Source organism: Gopherus evgoodei, chromosome 7, assembly GCF_007399415.2.
Source record: "Gopherus evgoodei ecotype Sinaloan lineage chromosome 7, rGopEvg1_v1.p, whole genome shotgun sequence".
Taxonomy (NCBI): Eukaryota; Metazoa; Chordata; order Testudines; family Testudinidae; genus Gopherus; species Gopherus evgoodei.
This window is the reverse complement of record NC_044328.1, coordinates 77,325,016-77,343,633: the sequence shown is the minus strand read 5'-3', so window position 1 is coordinate 77,343,633 and position 18,618 is coordinate 77,325,016. Positions and strand designations below refer to the sequence as shown.

General features: G+C 43.5%; 1 protein-coding gene across 5 annotated transcripts in view; it reads left to right on the top strand.

The window, feature by feature from the left end:
- Positions 1-18,618, top strand: part of USP4 (ubiquitin specific peptidase 4) — a 124,074-nt gene that overhangs the window by 70,874 nt on the left and 34,582 nt on the right. For 4 of the 5 annotated variants that reach the window (XM_030571277.1, XM_030571280.1, XM_030571278.1 and 1 more), the window contains 2 exons: positions 9,252-9,335; positions 10,227-10,321. In XM_030571277.1, the coding sequence (XP_030427137.1) occupies positions 9,252-9,335; positions 10,227-10,321 (179 nt within the window). Of the gene's footprint in view, positions 1-6,489; positions 6,711-9,251; positions 9,336-10,226; positions 10,322-18,618 lie in introns of those variants that run through there. The other variant, XM_030571283.1, reaches the window with a different exon arrangement.

Here is an 18,618-nt window from a genome sequence, read left to right as displayed (position 1 = left end):
GGCACTATATGTGAAAGAAAAGTTGATTCAAATGAAGTAAAAATCTTAAGCGAATCCACATGTTCCATAGAATTGCTATGGATAGAAATGTCATGCTCTAATAAAAATATAACATTAGGGATCTATTATCGAGCACCTGACCAGGACAGTAATAGTGATGATGAAATGCTAAGAGAAATTAGAGAGGCTACCAAAATTAAGAACCCAATAATAATGTGGGTTTTCAATTATCTCCATATTGACTGGGAACATTTCACTGCAGGACGAAATGCAGAGATAAAATTTCTCGATACTTTAAATGGCTGCTTCATGGAGCAGCTGGTACGGGAACCCACAAGGGGAGAGGCAACTCTAGATTTAATCCTGAGTGGAGCGCAGGAGCTGGTCCAAGAGGTAACTGTAGCAGGACCACTTGCAAATAGTGACCATATTATAATAACATTTAACATCCCTGTGGTGGGAAGAACATCTCAACAGCCCAACACTGTGGCATTTAATTTCAGAATATACAAAAATGAGGGGGTTACTTAAACAAAAGTGAAATCCCTGCAAACTGCATGGACGTTTTTTAAAGACACCATAATAGAGGCCCAACTTCAATGTATACCCCAAATTAAGAAATACAGTAAAAGAACTAAAATAGAGCCACTGTGGCTTAACAACCATGTAAAAGAAGCAGTGAGAGATAAAAAGACTTCCTTTAAAAAGTGGAAGTCAAATCGTAGTAAGGCGAATAGAAAGGAGCATAAACACTGCCAGCTTAAGTGCAAGAGTGTAATAAGAAAAGCCAGAGGAGTTTGAAGAACGGCTAGCCAAAAACTCCGTAGATAATAACAAAATGTTTTTTAAGTACATCAGAAGCAGGAAGCCTGCTAAACAACCAGCGGGGCCCCTTGATGATCGAAATACAAAAGGAGCACTTAAAGACGATAAAGTCATTGCGGAGAAACTATATGGATTCTTTGCTTCAGTCTTCAAGGCTGAGGATGTTAGGGAGATTCCCAAACCTGAGCTGGCTTTTGTAGGTGACAAATCTGAGGAACTGTCACAGACTGAAGTGTCACTAGAGGTGGTTTTGGAATTAATTGATAAAGTCAACATTAACAAGTCACCGGGACCAGATGGCATTCACCCAAGAATTCTGGAAGAACTCAAATGTGAAGTTGCGGAACTACTAACTAAGGTTTGTAACCTGTCCTTTAAATTGGCTTCGGTACCCAATGACTGGAAGTTAGCTAATGTAATGCCAATATTTAAAAAGGGCTCTAGATGTGATCCCGGCAATTAGAGACCGGTAAGTCTAACATCGGTACCGGGCAAATTAGTCGAAACAATAGTTAAGAATAAAATTGTTAGACACAGAGAAAAACATAAACTGTTGAGCAATAGTCAACATGGTTTCTGTAAAGGGAAATCATGTCTTACTAATCTATTAGAGTTCTTTAAAGGGGTCAACAAACATGTCCACTGGATCCTCCTTGTCCACATAGTGTACTTAGATTTCCAGAAAGCCTTTGACAAGGTCCCTCACCAAAGGCTCTTACGTAAATTAAGCTGTCATGGGATAAAAGGGAAAGTCCTTTCATGGATTGAGAACTGGTTAAAAGACAGGGAACAAAGGGTAGGAATTAATGGTAAATTCTCAGAATGGAGAGGGGTAACTAGTGGTGTTCCCCAAGAGTCAGTCCTAAGACCAGTCCTATTCAATTTATTCATAAATGATCTGGAAAAAGGGGTAAACAGTGAGGTAGCAAAGTTTGCAGATGATACTAAACTACTCAACATAGTTAAGACCAAGCAAATTGTGAAGAAGTTCAAAAAGATCTCACAAAACTAAGTGATTGGGCAACAAAATGGCAAATGAAATTTAATGTGGATAAATGTAAAGTAATGCACATTCGAAAAAATAACCCCAACTATACATACAATATGATGGGGGCTGATTTAGCTACAACGAGTCTCTGAAGATGTCCACGCAGTGCTCAGAGGCAGTCAAAAAAGCAAACAGGATGTTAGGAATAATTAAAAAGGGGATAGAGAATAACACACAGAATATATTATTGCCCTTATGTAAATCCATGGTTTGCCCACATCTTGAATACTGTGTACAGATGTGGTCACCTCACCTCAAAAAAGATATTCTAGCACTAGAAAAGGTTCAGAAAAGGGCAACTAAAATGATTAGGTGTTTGGAGAGAGTCCAATATGAGGAAAGATTAAAGAGGCTAGGCCTCTTCAGCTTGGAAAAGAGGAGACTAAGGGGGGATATGATAGAGGTATATAAAATCATGAGTGATGTGGAGAAAGTGGATAAGGAAAAGTTATTTACTTATTCCCATAATACAGGAACTAGGGGTCACCAAATGAAATTAATAGGTAGCAGGTTTAAAACAAATAAAAGGAAGTTCTTCACACAGCAAACAGTGAACTTGTGGAACTCCTTACCTGAGGAGGTTGTGTAGGCTAGGACTATAACAGTTTTCAAAAGAGAACTGGATAAATTCATGGTGGTAAAGTCCATAAGTGGCTATTAGCCAGAATGGGTAAAGAATGGTGTCCCTAGCCTCTGTTTGTCAGAGGATGGAGATGGATGGCAGGAGAGAGATCACTTGATCGTTGCCTGTTAGGTTCACTCCCTCTGGGGCAATTGGCATTGGCCACTATCCGTAGACAGATACTGGGCTGGATGGACCTTTGGTCTGACCCAGTACGGCCGTTCTTATGTTCTTGATTATTTTGTCCACCAGTTAGACCTAATATCCAACATACTAATTTTGGCTCATTAACTTCCAGCTCCACATCTCCTATTTTTAACAACCATTATTTCAACACAGTTCTTGTATCATATCAACTTGGCCTTTTTGTTTTTGATTAATTCCATTATTTTATCTCCCTTTTGTACCTTTTCCCCCATCAGTATTTGTTGATAAAGGTTATTGTAACATCTTATTGTACATACTTGTTACAATTGAGCTCACATTTGGATAAGTTTGTAGGTCCAATTGTCATAGCATAGTTCCTCTCTTTTCTGAACCCCACCTAGGAATGGACATTTGTTCATAAACCCCAATTACAAACAAAAACATCATTTTAGTTTAAGGATAAAAAAGAAGGGGGGAAGAATTACATGGTTATATTTTAAGATTTGAAAATTTTATCCCAAAATCGGGGTTTACAAATCTTAATTAAATATTACAAAAATTATAGTTAAAGCTTTCAGATGTTAACAGAGCTTGAGAACTTACAACTCTCTTAATTTGTAGCTAAAACAAAACTTAACTGCTTCTGTTTATATGTTTGTAAGATGTATTAAAACAAACAAGCTCTTACCACTTGTTTGGCTGTCTGCCCAGGAAGTGTAAAAATGGAAAAAATTCCTTTCTTTTTTTGCCACTTACACAGTTAAAGCTGTATATTTACCCAAACCATCTCAGTGAGTACTTATCCCTCCCTGTATTTTTCCACAGACCCTATGCCAGGAACCCAAGTTAAACAAAATCTTGAACTTAACTTTTATCAGAAGGTTGACTTCTACAGAAGAAGCCCAAATTAATTAGCATTTGGTGTATGCCTCAAGACAGAGGACTCAGAACTCCACCCATGTAGTAAACTAAATTCTGTTTTTGTTACCACCTATTAAAGAAATCCGAATGAGACAGGTCATATTGCAACACACTCCAACTTTGTAGTTCATGTTAGAGCTTTTCTACGCAGTGTGGCAAAGGACATTACAGGCATGTGATTTGTAAAGTGCTCTAATTGCCCCATTCATAACCTTGCTGGTGCACTCTAAAAGATTCACATTAATCTAACTACTACTACTTATGCCCTATGACTGTGATGGAAGGACATGTGTTGGGCATGTGATATGGCCTTGTCTATAGCCCTGGTGAGATCTTCTGTGGTGCAAGGTTCCGGCAGGAATTGGCAGACCAACAGATGCGCCATGGTTTGTTTCACCGCAGTCACAAATATCTTGGTCATCTGGGTCACTTCTGAATGTTGACTTTTGACCTGCCAACTCTTGTTCAGAGGCGACTTAAACATCTTCAAGTCAACCTGTTCTCTGCACCTTTGGGATTTGGCAACCTGTGTGCGTTTTGATGTCCTTATTGAGTGTTTTGAGGTGTGTATACCATATTTTCAGTTGATTAACTGTTGGTGATTTTTCGAAGTAGTTCCTTTGCGGCTAGGAAGCTTTTCTGTGATTCCAGGTGGGTGGCTGCCTCTGTGTGGCCATGTAGCAGATATCTGGCATCTTTGACGTGTCGTAATTGTTCCCTTTTGCTTGTAACCGCTCTCCTGATATGTAGTGAAGCAGTTCTAGCAAGCACATAAACGTAGCTCTCATTTGTTGGTTTTAGACATTCTGTGATGTCGCAGCAGTTGTCATCCTGGACAGGGTTCAGCTTTGAATGAACCGATCTTTCCTATGCTGTCATTCATGTTTAACTGTCAAATAGCAAAATGCAGGTGCCGTGGCTTGTAGCAATGCTGGGTTGGCCCCCCATTTTAAATGTGCAAGCTTTCTGAGTTTGTTCTGCGTGCAAACTTTCCCTTTTGTCTTCTCCATGCATGCCTTGAAGGAAAGAGTGTGAGATAGTTAGTATCAGTCTAAGGCAGACAGGATTCCAGCAGCAAGTGATACCCCATTCCAGATTATGTTGATTTGTCTACTGACCTCATGATTCTGAAGATGGAAGAGACTCACGTTTTGGCTGGGTTGGCGTGCAGTTGGGTTGTTGGTGTAGTAAACAGAGAGCCCAGAGATCACCGATGTTAGTATAGCTTCATTCTGGGCAAAATCCTTGGCTTGTTGTTGGCATAGATAAAACTTCTTGTGCTGAGATTGATCAGTTGATCATTCATGTAAATATTATAGTGTATTGGTGAGAGTATGCTCCCTTATCGTAGGCCTTGTTCTGTTGCCGCCATCCATTCTGCTTCCCTCATGTTTTGATATATAAGCATTGACTCTCTAATAGGAATTGAATCGGTTGTTTGAGGTGGTGATCTTTTGTCATGTTGTATATTTTAGTGAGGTGCTTTCAGTAATTCACTACTGTATGCTGCTGATAAGCTGACAAACATGGCCCATTACCACAAACTTTTCAAAGCCGTCTTCGATGTATTGAGTGATATTCAGTACTTGACTGGTGCATGACTTGCCTAGGTAGAATCCAGTTTGATCTGAGATTAGGTGCTTTTCAATGCGTGGTAATAGGTGTTTTAGGATGAGATGCTCCTACAGTTTCTTGAGGTGACATAGTAGTGATATAAGCCTAAAGTTGTTTGACTCTTGTTGCGTCCTTCCTCAGCTTCAGGAGTGCCACAACATGTGTTCTTTGTCAGATCTTGGGTACTTTGTATGTGGCTGAGCATGTGTTAAACAACTTGAGTGACCAGTTCTTTATTAAAAAGAACAGGAGTACGTGTGGCACCTTAGAGACTAACAAATTTATTTCAGCATAAGCTTTCGTGAGCTACAGCTCACTTCATCAGATGCATGTAGTGGACAATACAGAAGGAAGATAGATATATATACACACAGGGAACATGAAACAATGGGTGTTGCCATACACACTATAAGGAGAGTGACCAGTTAAGGTGAGCTGTTGCCAGCAGGAGAGAAAAAGAACTGTTTGTAGTAGTAATGAAAGTGGCCCATTTCTAGCACTTGAAAAGGAGCTATAAAGAACTGTACTGGGGCGAGAAATAAGCATGGGGAAATAGTTTTACTTTTTGTATAATGGCCCATCCACTTCCAGTCTTTATTCAATAAATTTAATAAATGTTCTTTATTAAGTAAATTCTATAGATGTGTTATTGATGACAAGATTGTTAGACAAAAATGATACTGCCGTATTTTTTATGTAGTCTTTCAGGGGTCAAGTTCATCCCAAATATCCAGGGCAGTGGCTGTTAATCCCTTTGTGTGTCTCCTGGAGGCATAATACCTGGCAGTGAGAGTAAGGGCGCATTTTGGCTATAAGGTCTTGTTTGGCATGCAAGAGCCCTTTGACATTTGCTGATATTATCATCAGTGTCTGCCCTGATGAGGACCCTTTTGAATGATGATGATGACTGTGTCAACCTTTAGGTACAGTTGGTCATTATGCTGATGACTGTGTTGCTCTGTAGGCCTAGATATATTCTTTAGTTTTACTGTAATAGTAGGTGTTCAGGATTTGCAGATTCAGAGATGCTAACGGGGACCATTGTTGAACACTCCTGTAACTATGTTCAGTGTCACTCACTAGGTATGACATAGCATCCTGTTTCAGTGCTCAGTTTGGGAAGGCGGTGCTATGGTCTCTAATTCATTAGAACTCCTCTCTCACCTTCCATATGGGCAATACTGCTCACTGCTTCCCTAGATGGGAATGTTCAGAGACCCTCAGAGAAGAAGGGCAGCTTATCAGTAATTGTTGTTCTTTGAGCATTGCCCTGCTCATTCACAATACCTTCCTGTATTCCCTTTTACTTCAGAGTTCTCCATGTAAATGGGTCTCTGCAGTTCAGGAGAAGGAATGAAGGTGATGGGGCTGCTGTGCTCCCTTATGTAATCTCATGTGCTGAACATTTGGTACCAGAAGGGGATGTGCATGCATTTCCTGATGACACTGCTTTTGAAGAGGTTCTGAAGGTTGATGCTGGATGGGAGGGGCCTCAGGTGTGTCTGCTTGCACAGAGGAGACTCTCTTGAATGATGGTTTCTGGTAAGTGATGTCTTTCCTCTGATGTATCACTGGCAGGGTGTATGTTGACTTGTCCCTTGGAGCAGGAATCAGGAAGTGGGCAATGTACTAGGAAGAGATCCTGAGACATAAGCCCTTGTATCAGAGGCCTGGTATGAGGCAGGACCTGCTCACAGAATCTGGCAAGAACAGGGCTGATATTGCAGAAATACACATTCCTAAGAAGTGCTAAGCACAGAGTGCTCATGCAAACACATCCCGATATCAAGTGGTACCAGAACATCCCAATATTAAGGATGGTACAAAAGCAATCCACAAAGATAACAGGAACACGCTGACCCCTACTAAAAGATAAGGTCAGAATGACAGTATGTAATAAAGATGTTTTGATTGAACCAACATGTACAAGGTGATAACTAGCCATGTTGGGGGCAGTAACTATGTCAGAGGTAGTACATAATTTGTTTGTTTCAGGGTATGAAGATATATCTCAGAGGGAGTATCTTTGTCCAGCCGAGAGGGGAATGGAAAGTCCTGCCATTCACTGAGCTGCATCCTTGTCATGGGCATACATGTCTTACTATCCTCGTAGAGTCTACCAGGTTCTATTACCATGCTTTGTCGACAGTAAACCTGGCCTGGTGCCTTTGTGCCTTAAGGATCTTGTGGTCATTGGGCAGTTCGCTTGAGGTCTGCTGTGATGGCTGGGGTAGCACACAGGGAGAACACACACACACAGCTGAACATCTAATCACAGGCAGGAGACGGCTATTGCATGAGCTGAATAAAAAAATTTTTGTATAGAAAAGCTCACTTCGTGTGGTGGTATGGGAGTGGGGCATTCAGTGCTGGAAGGCCATAGTGGGCTGCAGGTGCCTGATGTCGGTAGGCTCTGGTAGTGTTGATTGGCTCCCGAGGGGTTAGTGCAAGCTTGGAGAGCCTACCATTCGTGGAATGAGGAGGATGGAGACTGGTGCAAGGCTTTAAGCAGAAGTGAGGGGAGAGCTTGACTCCTGGCATTAGTCTCAACTTGTCTCCTCTTCTCGTGTCTGTAAAATATTTATTCCTCTCTGCAAAGTATTCCCAGTGGCCATAGGAAATCTCTGATTTTAGCCAGTGCCTATGTGATATCCTTATAGGAGTTAGATAGTTCTGGAGCAGTGATTTGCAGGAAGACACATTGGTTAACTCCAATTTACATGAGGTATAGTAGAAATCTAGCCAACTTGACAGTGGCTTCCTTCTTTCCTGGCGCTTGCTTTAGATCAGGGTGGGCAAACTGTGGGCTGCATCCAGCCCACCAGCCATTTTAAGCCGGCCCTCGAGCTCCCACTGTGGAGCGGGGCTTGGCCTGCTTCGGAGCTCCAGCCGGGGAGCAGGGTTGGGTGCAGCTCTCTGAAGCCGTGGCATAGCCCCCCTCTGGTGCTCTTGCCGGGGAGCAGGGTTGAGGGCTGCTCCATGTGGCTCCCGGAAGCAATGGCATGGCCCCCTCCGGCTCCTATGCTCTCCAAATGTCCCACTCTAATGGCACCCTCCGGTGCTCCAATGGGCTCTGCAGGGGCAATACCTGTGGATGGGGCAGCGTGCAGAGCTGCCTGGCTGCACCTCCACATACGAGCTGGAGAAGGAACATGCATCTGCTTCCGGGAGCTGCTTGAGGTAAGCACCCCTTGGAGCCTGCACCTCTGACCTTTCCCCAGCCCTCTGCTCCAACCCCCTGCCCTAGCCCTGATGCCCCTCCCACCCTCCGAACCCCTCGATCTTAATCTGGAGCACTGTCCTGCACCCCAAACACCTCATCCCCAGCCCAGAGCCTGCACCCCCAGCTGGAGCCTGCACCCCTTCCCACACTCCAACCCCCTGCCCCAGCCCAGAGCACCCTGCTGTTACCCAAAACTCCTCATCCCCAGCCCCACGCTAGAGCCTGCATTCCCAGCCTGTGCCCTCACACACACCCCCATCCCCCCAGCCCAGAGCCCCCTCCCGCACCTGAACTTCTCATTTCTGGCCTCACCCCAAACCAGCGCCCTCATACCTCCCACACCTCAACCCCAATTCTGTGAGAATTCATGGACTGCTATACAATTTCTATTTCCAGATATGCCCATCCCTGCTTTAGATACATAAAGTCAAAACATTCTGGGAGAGTTTTTCTAGGACGGTACCTTTTTGTAATGAGATTTTTCAGCAGAAAGGGTATTTAACCATTGGAACAGCTTTTTGGTGCAGTGTGGTGCATTGTTCCATCACTTAAAATCAAGATGGGATGTTTTTCTAAAAGATCTAGTTCCACCCCAAGTTATTGGACTAGACAGAGGAATTGCTGGGTGAAATTCTGTGATCTGTGCTATGGCTGTCTGGGCTTCAGATCTTTAAATCTGAGCCTGAGACACTGAAGACAGCCAAGTGTGACTAGAAACCTGATTTGCCATAGAATTCTCTGCTTTTAAGATGTCAGGACTAACAAATGGCCCAACTCCCATTTGCTAACATTCTGCTTGATGCTTGGATTTATGTTCCCTCGTGTAAGTTTAACGTTCTCTCTGTTTCCAGTATCGGTTAGTTGTGCCAATGATGGGGACTATATCAGACCTGTGTGAAGCTCTTTCCAAACTCTCCAAGATCCCTGCAGAAAATGTAAGACCAAGCACACACAATAATTTTTCTAATAAATGTGTTCTTTCTTTTTAAAGCATTTTATTATTGGAAAAACTTTGAAATGGACAATGAGCAAAGAGGAGCAAAATAGTAACTAAGCATTAACTGATTGGACTGATACATAACTCCTTGCTTGCCTGAATTCTAAAAAGAAAGCCATGACACAGGCAAGCCCTGTTCACTTTGATACCTCCATTATAGTAATGACAGTAATAATGGTTTTAAAAGGCAGAGGGGGGGGGGAGTGAGGGAAGAGACAGAAAAATGACTGCCACTACCATTGCAACTCCTCTTAGTTTATCCTTTTTGTCCCTCATATTACTACTTTGGGGGTATCTATTTCTTAGAAACCTCCTTAGTAGCAACAGGAAATGGGATGTACTTTATCTTTCTTAAAAAGTGAATAATTTTATTGCCCATTAAAATGTCAGGCTTGAAACCTGTGGTTTGTGGGAAGCTGTCTGGATTCCTATGTATATAACTTGTTACCTCATGCCAGTTCAGAGGATTAGTTCAATTTCTTTGTAGTTATTAAGTGTTCGGTTATCTCTGTGTTACATGCCAGCCTGCTGGGATGTATGATGATATCTTCACGCACTATGGCCACTGTGCTTAACGTGAAGCCACTGGGAGCTGCAGGTACTCAATGCCTCTGAAAAATCAGGCCCAATTGTTGTTCTCTACCTCATTGGTCTGATTAGGTTCAATTAATAGTATGTTGGATCAACCACAAGGTGTCACTATAGAGCCTCCATCAACACTTTGATGACGTGTACATTAAAAGTGTCTGAGAGAGAAAAAATGAGGAACTGTTTCTAGAATTGTGAATTATTTTAGTTTGTCTAACCATCTCTAACTTCACTCTTTTAGATGGTGGTGACAGATGTTTATAATCACCGATTCCACAAAATTTTCCAAATGGATGAAGGGTTAAGTCACATCATGCCAAAAGACAACATCTTTGTGTGAGTAACCATCTCTTTGGAAAGTGCAGTGTTGAGAAGAATGTGCTAAGAGATGAGATTTTGGGCTTCTGTATATAAAAGCTGAAATGTTTTTTCCAACCCCCAGCCTGCCTGTAGGTTGTCCTTCATGTCGTGCCTGCTCTTTGGCCCTGTGCCTTTAGCTAGGAGTTAGCTGGGCAGTCTGAGGGCACCATTCTCATGCATGTCCCCTCAGTGTATATGCTTTATTTCCAGTAGTAATCACAGTATGCTAAGTGCTTTCCTAACATAAGTCAAGGTCAAGGTCTCTGTTCTGAGGAGCTCTTAAGTCTGAGTGATTATTTTCTAGTCACTTTGTGCTTATGTTCTATAATTTATAGGGATGCTGCCAGCTTATTTTGATCTCCTGTTACTTTTGTCTTGCTGTATAGTACCTTTGAGGTTTCAACAGAATTTGTGGCTCCCTTGTGCTGGGTGCTGTACATATACGAAGTAAGAGACAGTCTCTGCCCCAAGGAGATTAGTCTAAATAGACAAAAGGTGGTGGAAAGGAAGTAGCATTACCCCCATTTTGTAGATGAAGAATTGAGGCAGAGAGAGAAAGCAACTTACCCAAGGTCACATAGGAAGTGAGAGAGAGACTAGGGATTTGAACCTAGAGTCCTTAAGGCAGTTCCTTAACCACAAGACTATTCTTCTTCTTTGTCTGAAAAAACAGGTTTTAGTCTGAGGCTTTGTTTTAGAAAGCTGTTTTGTTGCCTTTGCTGGTGTAAAGTCAGGTGTTTTGTTTCCTGTGAAGCAGCTGATATGTCATTCAAAGATGATCACTGCATCACGTTGCAGTCTTGTGCTGTAGTGTCACTCTAGTTGTTGTGGCATTGCCATTGAGTAATAGTAGCAGAGTTTCCAAAAAACTCTCGATATGTTATTTCCTGCAGCTGTAATTGTGAACTTGGTCATCGTGGGACAAGTTACAATAATTTGGAAGAATATATGGATTCTGTGTAGTCTGTTCCCTGTGATTGACATATTGTCGGGTAGAAAGCAGTGTCTTCAGTTGTTGAGTGCCAAGTTATATAATCCCCCAAATTACTAAAATGTATAGTCTAGAAAAACAAGAAATAGTAGGCCAAATCTTAAGAATTATGTCTCTTAATAACAACTCAGGGATATCACTCCCAGTATTTTAGTCACACGCTTTTTATGCCTCTGGACAGTGGTTCTCAACCCAGAGATCCAGGGACTAAGTTTGAGGTCCGCGAAAGACTTAGACTGAAATCTGAGTGAACAGAATTCAACTCTGTATATACAGACAATAGATTTCCAAGGGGGTCTGCACCTCCATTTGAAATTTCCAAAGGGGGCTGTAAATGAAAAAAGGTTGAAAACCACTATCGTAGGGGACACCAGGATTGAAGACAAGCAAAACAATTGCAGTTTTTAACTATCACTATTTTCTTATTAAAGAAAGGAAAATATAAACAAAACACAAACAACATGCAATGGTTACTTCAGTTACAGTTGCTTCTCTATGACTCTGTGGACAGCTTTTAATAGAGATTTCACTTTAGAGAATGGATCTGCACTTGGATGGGACTCTTTTATGTAGGTAAATTACAGCCAAGGTTCATTAGTCCCAAAATCAAGACTCAGTCCTCTCTGTGTATCATAAATAACTGAAAAAGTTTATACATGGCAAAGGGTAGGTAAGTCCTGCCTGGTTTATTATGGATAAGCTAAATAGTTTATAAATGGAATTAATTGTTACATGCAGTGCTGTTGTTGCTGTGTTATTCCCAGGATATTAGACAGACAGTGTGGGTGAGGTAATAGCTTTTATTGAACCAACTTCAATAACTAGTGCTAACTACTTATGCTAACCTATCTGTTCGACCTTGTATTTAGCTGGAACATTTGAGTACCTTTCCTAGACCTGAGGAAGAGCTTTGTGTATCTCGAAAGCTTGTCTCTCTCGACAACTGAAGTTGGTTTAATAAAAGATATTACCTCACTCACCTTGTCTCTCTAATCTTAACTAAGTCCTGTGGGTGGGTAGGTGAGTGGAGAGTATTTAAATCAGTTACCTAAAAGAAGCCATTCTAAGAGTGATCTTGTAACAAGTTGTAATGAATATTAGGAATCTTAAAAGCTATCCAAATCCCACAATTTCTGTTTATCAACTTTAGCTGTTGCTTTGAGTAATGTCCCTTTGAGTGCTTCTCTGCAGGTGTACATGTGCCTCTTGAACCCTTGACTGGAGATTTTTCTGTTAGCAGTGTTTGTTTGGACTGGACATGCATCCTCGGTATCCTGGTACCATGCACCAAGACTATATAAGGATGCGTGGGTGAACTGCCTTCAGTTACTTTTCAACTGCTTTGGCCTGAGATGGAGCCTTAGTGGGTCTGCCTTGAGTGTGCCTCAAGTATTCCCTTGTGCAGTTTATCTATAGTTTTTGGTTTAAGATTAGGTGGTATATTTAGTTGTTAGTAGATAGTTTATAGTTAATTAGCTATAAGTAATGAGAGGATTTACTTGTTTTGTCTCCCTCCTGTTCTTCCGTGAGCCTTATTCTCCTGGCAGGGCATGCCTGGCTTCCAAGGTTTCAAATGTTGCCTTTCTTGTCGAGAGGTTATGTCAGTATGTGGTGGCCACTCCAAGTGTGTTGTGTTGTTGCTTGGGGGAGTCCCATGTCTCCCAGAAGTGCAACTTCTGCCAGGCCTTCAAATCTGGGGCAAGGAAGAACAGGGAAATTAAACTGAGGCTGCTGCTGAAGGCACTTTAACCCTCTTCTAAGTCAGGTCAGGAGACCTCCACTGTACACCTGACAGAGGTCAGGGCCACCCAGGGGTAGAGGGACGCAAGAGGGGAAATTTGCCTCAGGCCCTGGGCCCCGCAGAGGCCCCCATGAGAGCTTTTGGGGCCGCTGGAGCAGGGTCCTTCACTCGCTCCAGGGGTCCCAGAAAACTCTCACGGGGCCTGGGCCCCTGGAGCTTCTTCCACTCTGGGTCTTCAGTGGAAGGACCCCCCACCGAAGTGCTGGGTCTTCGGTGGTAATTAGTCGGCGAGGGGCCCCCGCTGTGGGTATTCGAGGCACTTCGGCGGCGGTTCCCAGAGCGGAAGGACCCCCCACCGCTGAATTACCGCCGAAACCGGGGCCTCCCGCCGCCCAAGACGCCAGGCCCCCTGAATCCTCTGGGTGGCCCTGGTCTCTGGACAAATCCAGCACCCCTTCTACAGTGATTGCAGGTTTCCCCTAAAAAGGGGAAGGCTATGGAAGCCTCAGGGAAAGCATCGAAGAAGAGGCACTTGGCCTGTCATCATACAAAACTGATCTTGTCCTTTGTTAGATCTATGGTCTTGGAAGCCTCGACCTCTTGGCTTGGTACCATAGAGATGAAAGACTCCTCCTCTGGTACCAGTGGGGCCAGCAAGTCCCAGACTCTAAAGAGAAACGCAGCTCAGAGATGATACCATCTGTGAGAGACAAGGAGGACAAGGATAAGCACTCCAGAGTGGACTCATTGGTTACAGCCTGCCACTGGTACCTACCTACAAGGCACCCGGCAAACCACAGCTCCAGATACCAACAGCCCCTGGGATTTTACGCTCGCAATCAGCGGTACCGTCTACTTCAGGCCACGTTGGTACGGATCCGCCACTTGGTACCGCAAGAATCATAGAATATCAGGGTTGGAAGGGACCTCAGGAGGTCATCTTGTCCAGTCCTCTACTCAAAGCAGGACCTATCCCCAACTAAATTATCCCAGCCAAGGCTTTGTCAAGCCAGGCATTAAAAACCTCTAAGGAGGGAGATTCCACCACCTTCCTAGGTAACCCATTCCAGTGTATTCTAAGGACTTGTCTGAGATAGATGAACCAGAGCCCCCACTGCTCATGCATACCAATTGTCTCTTGGTACTAAGACCTCGATCCCCAGATTACCATCTTCCTCTGGTACCATAGGACTCTCCACCCTTTTCTGCTGGTGCCTCTCCCCCGTCACTGGGAAGGTATTGAGGAGAATAAGGGAGACTTCCATTCAGTCTATCTCTGTACGGGGTTCTCCTATGTATCTGTGTAGGAACCTGTTTTTTGACATTCACAGAGAAGATCCTTGTGCATGACGACAAGAGTGGTGGGATCCCTGGACTGCACATTGCCAGCAATTTGCCAGACCACAAACAGCTAGACATTGTAAAGTCATCAACTCCGACCATTAATGAGGTGCTCCTGGACTCGGTTAAGATTATGTGGCAAACGCCCGCTACCATTGTAAAGGGACAGATAAGAAATATTATATTATGTTCCTCCTCAGAATTTTTCTTCTCCAGCCCTCCATCTCACTCCCTGGTGGTGCGTGCGGTAAAAGAGCAGCGTAAGCAACACTACTCCAGATCTATCCTGTAAGGACCAAAAGAGGCTAGACCTTTTTGGATGGAAATCTTATTCATCTATGACCCTGCAATTTCAGATCACAAACTATCAGGCGATCATTACTATTACTAAATATAATTTTACAAGCTATAATAAATTTACTGAAATTTCTTCCACAGGGAAACGTAGGGAACAATTTCAGTCCATCTTCTTACTTTTCAAGTGTCCTTGGAGGCCACAGACACCACTACCAGGTCCATATTCACAGCAGTTGTTATACACAGGATGGTGACACTGGCAGCTATAGTCCCTTCAGTAGCAGCAGGTGATTGTTTTTCAACCTTTGACCTACAAGACAACTATTTCCATATAGCAAGACACCCATCACACAGGAAAAAACATACATTTTACTATAGGCCAGGATCATTTTCAGTACTGAGTACTTCCTTTCGGTCTCTCTGTGGCTCCACAGGTGTACTCAAAGTTCCTGGTAGTAGTGGCTGCTTACCTCTGATGACAGGAGATTCTAGTCTTTCTGTACCCTGACAAATCACTGATCTTCTGCTTTCTCTTTTTCAGGAATTGAGTTTACATCTAAATGCAAGAAAATCCACAATTAGCCCCTGTACAGAAAAATACAGTTGATAGGAGCATACTTGGATTCATTGGGTAGCCCGATCCTACCTTTCCCACAAACAGGTTCATAACTTTGTCAAGTCTGGTCAGAACTACAATAAGGAACTGCTACAGCTCCTGGGACACATGGCAATTTGCACCTTCATGACCGACCAGGCAAAGCTATCCCTCTGCTGCTTTCATGTCTGGCTCAGAATGACTTATTCACAGGCCAGAGACACTTTGGACAGACAGGTTACCGTTCCCCTATAGATGAGGAACTCCCTAGACTTGTGAAAAAGAATCAACCCAGCATTTGTGGTGGCATCCCTTTCATTCACCTAGCTCCAGCAACAACCATGACAACAGATGCATCACTGTTGGGATAGGGTCACCTCAGTGCCCTCACCACTCAGGGCAGATGGCCACCTCAGGAACCAGTCTCCACGTCCTCCTGCTAGAACTCAGGGCAGTCAGGAACACTTGCTTTCATTTCTTACCCCTCATTGGGGCAAATCAATCAGGATCATGACAGACAATGTGTCATGCATGTTCTATATCAACAAACAGGGAGGAGCAAGTTTCCTCTCCCTGTGTGCCAAAACTGTGAAACTGGAACTGGTGTATAACCCATCAGATCCAATCTTTCAGCTGTCTGTCTCCCAGGCATTCAGAATGCCACAGTGGACATTCTCAGTAAGCGCATCTCCTAGGACTCCGAATGGGAGTTGGTCTTTCAGAGTTTCCAGTGTGTTTCAAAGGTGGGGATTTGTACAGGTGGATCTCTTTTTTCCGTGTCCAAGAACAATAAGTGTCCTCTATTCTGCTCAAGAGAACACTAGCCACCACCCTTGGATGAAGGGTCTGCTCTAAGAATTTCCTCCACCACAACTAATACTAAGGGTGTTGAACAAGATCAGACAAGACAAAGCTATGGTTATCCTTACAATACCAGTCTGGCTGATATATGCTTGGCACTCTTACCTACTCCACCTGTGCGTCCATTTGTCATTCAAATTTCTGACCTTTTCCCATCTCCTCTCCCAGGGTGCAGATCATGTGTTTCACCCCATCATAGGGTTCTCCACCTCAGAGCATGTTTCCTCACTGGTTAGAATCTTCCTGCTCTGCAGAAGTGCAGCAGGTGTTACTAAACAATAAAAAGGAGTCAACCCAAATTACTTACCTGCAGAAATCTGAGATGCTACCATTGGTGCCATTGTCACTGACTTGTGCTTGAATCCGAATTGCTATGTCATCCTCGATTAGCTGTTGGATCTAAAGAAATCAGCGTTGTCAGCTTGACTAAGTTTCAGTTGGCTGCAAAATCAGCGTTTTAATCTTCCAGTAGAAAAGGTATACATATTTACTCATCCTATGGCATTAAGGTTTATTAAGGGTTTTGGGACTCTCTACTCCCCAGATTAGGACCCCACTCCAACTTGGGACTCAGCGTGGTACTTAAATATCTCACAAGACCTCTATTTGAACCAGTGGCAATGTGCATAACTCATCTATGAAGATGGCGTTTTTAGTAGCTATCACATTGGCCTACAGGGTTGGAGAAATTGGGGCCTTGATGGCAGGTCCCCCTTTATACTGTTCTTCAAGCACAAGGTCTCTTTATGCCCATGCCCTAAATTCTTACCTACGGTACTGTTGGAATTTCATCTTAACCAGTCCATTCGTCTACCCATGTTTTTGTCCAAAACTGCATAAGTCTCAACAGGAGACCTGTTTTCATATCTTAGAAGGGTGTTGGCCTTCTACCTAGATGGAATCAAATAATTCTGGAAGGCATTTAGACTGTTTGTTTCCATCACAGACAGATCCAAGGGATCCACAATATCTCCCCAGAGAGTGTTGAGATGTATCTCTGGGTGTATTATTGCTTGTTACAATATAGTCTCCCACCAATAATAAATATATAACTATATAGAATACTAAAACAAAATTGTGCTCCAGACTGAAAGTATACAGGGCAGTCTGGACTGACAGGTCTCTAGTTCCTTCTGACCACCACATGGTCTCAGTCGGAATCCTCTGTGTCTGCTTTGCTCTTCCTTTGCTGTGAATGTATGAATAAATTTAAATACTTTGTAATAGTTTAGTGTTTTTATAGTTTTCAGAGTAAATTTAGTTTTCCCCACATTGCAGCACTTCTCCCTGCAAAGGGGGACTATAGCAAAAGTTCCGGGTTTCACGAACTGTATCTCCCACCCCCCTTCCTTCTCCATTAGCAACAACCACTAGGCCTGCCTTTATTGTTTTGGGGAGGCTCATATTGCCACCAAGTGCAGCATCTGCCACTCATTTCCTCTCTGAATTCATGAGCTCCATCTGGAGAAGCACCTCATGGAGCAGGCCATGAGACCTCATTCAGATTCAAACTCTGGAGACCACTCTGTAAAAGGGGTTCAGAAAGTGAGCAGCACCCCTCCGAGCATGAGCTCCAGAGTTGACGCAAAATCTCTTTAAGTCTAAGAAACCCTCTTACTAGAGTAGGGAACAAGAATATAGGCATAAGGACAGATCTGTCCAGATCTGCCTCTATGAGAAAAGATCCCTCCCCATCTCAGTCAAAATCAGGTGAGTCCTTGTGTGTGGGTCCTAAAGAATTAGGTCTACACAAACCTTCTGTCCAAGAAGGATTGGAAAGGAAGAAGGATGTGACAGTACTGGCTCCAGCTCCATTCCACATATCTAATGAGCAGTACCTAGCGGTTCCATCTGGGAGATCCCACAGTGGAGCTGTCTGAACACTAGACCCAGGATCTTCCAGTACCCTCCTCGGGCTCCCCAAACCAAAAGGAAGACTGAAGCCTTTACCTCACTGGAGGATATATTTACTCTGTCATACCCACAGTCTCTCCTGCTATCAGGCTGAACTCTTAAAGACATCGCTACAACTAGGCAAACCACCTTGAGGGGAAGAATATCTTCAACAACTACATTCGCAACCATCCTCCCATCAGTACTGTCAGCACCACCGGCATAAGAGGAGCCTATCATTTCATCAAGTGAATCTGACACTCCAGAGGAGGCTTCCCACCCGCAGGGGAAACAAGCCTGGTTGGAGACCAAAGAAGGTATTGGAACTGTCCATGTCCTTCTGAATATGGCTACCCAGGGAACTGTTGGTACCCGATGCCTTGGCCCACTGCTTCTCTGGTCAATCCTTACTGGTTGCCCTGGGGCCTTTGGGATCCTTACAGTAGGCGCCCTGGATCTGTGCAGGAATCACACTGATCCTCCTCTCCCAGCCAGTACCAACTGGCTCTGTCAGAATGCTTGGTGGATGAAGTCAAGCCAATTGCACCTGTTCC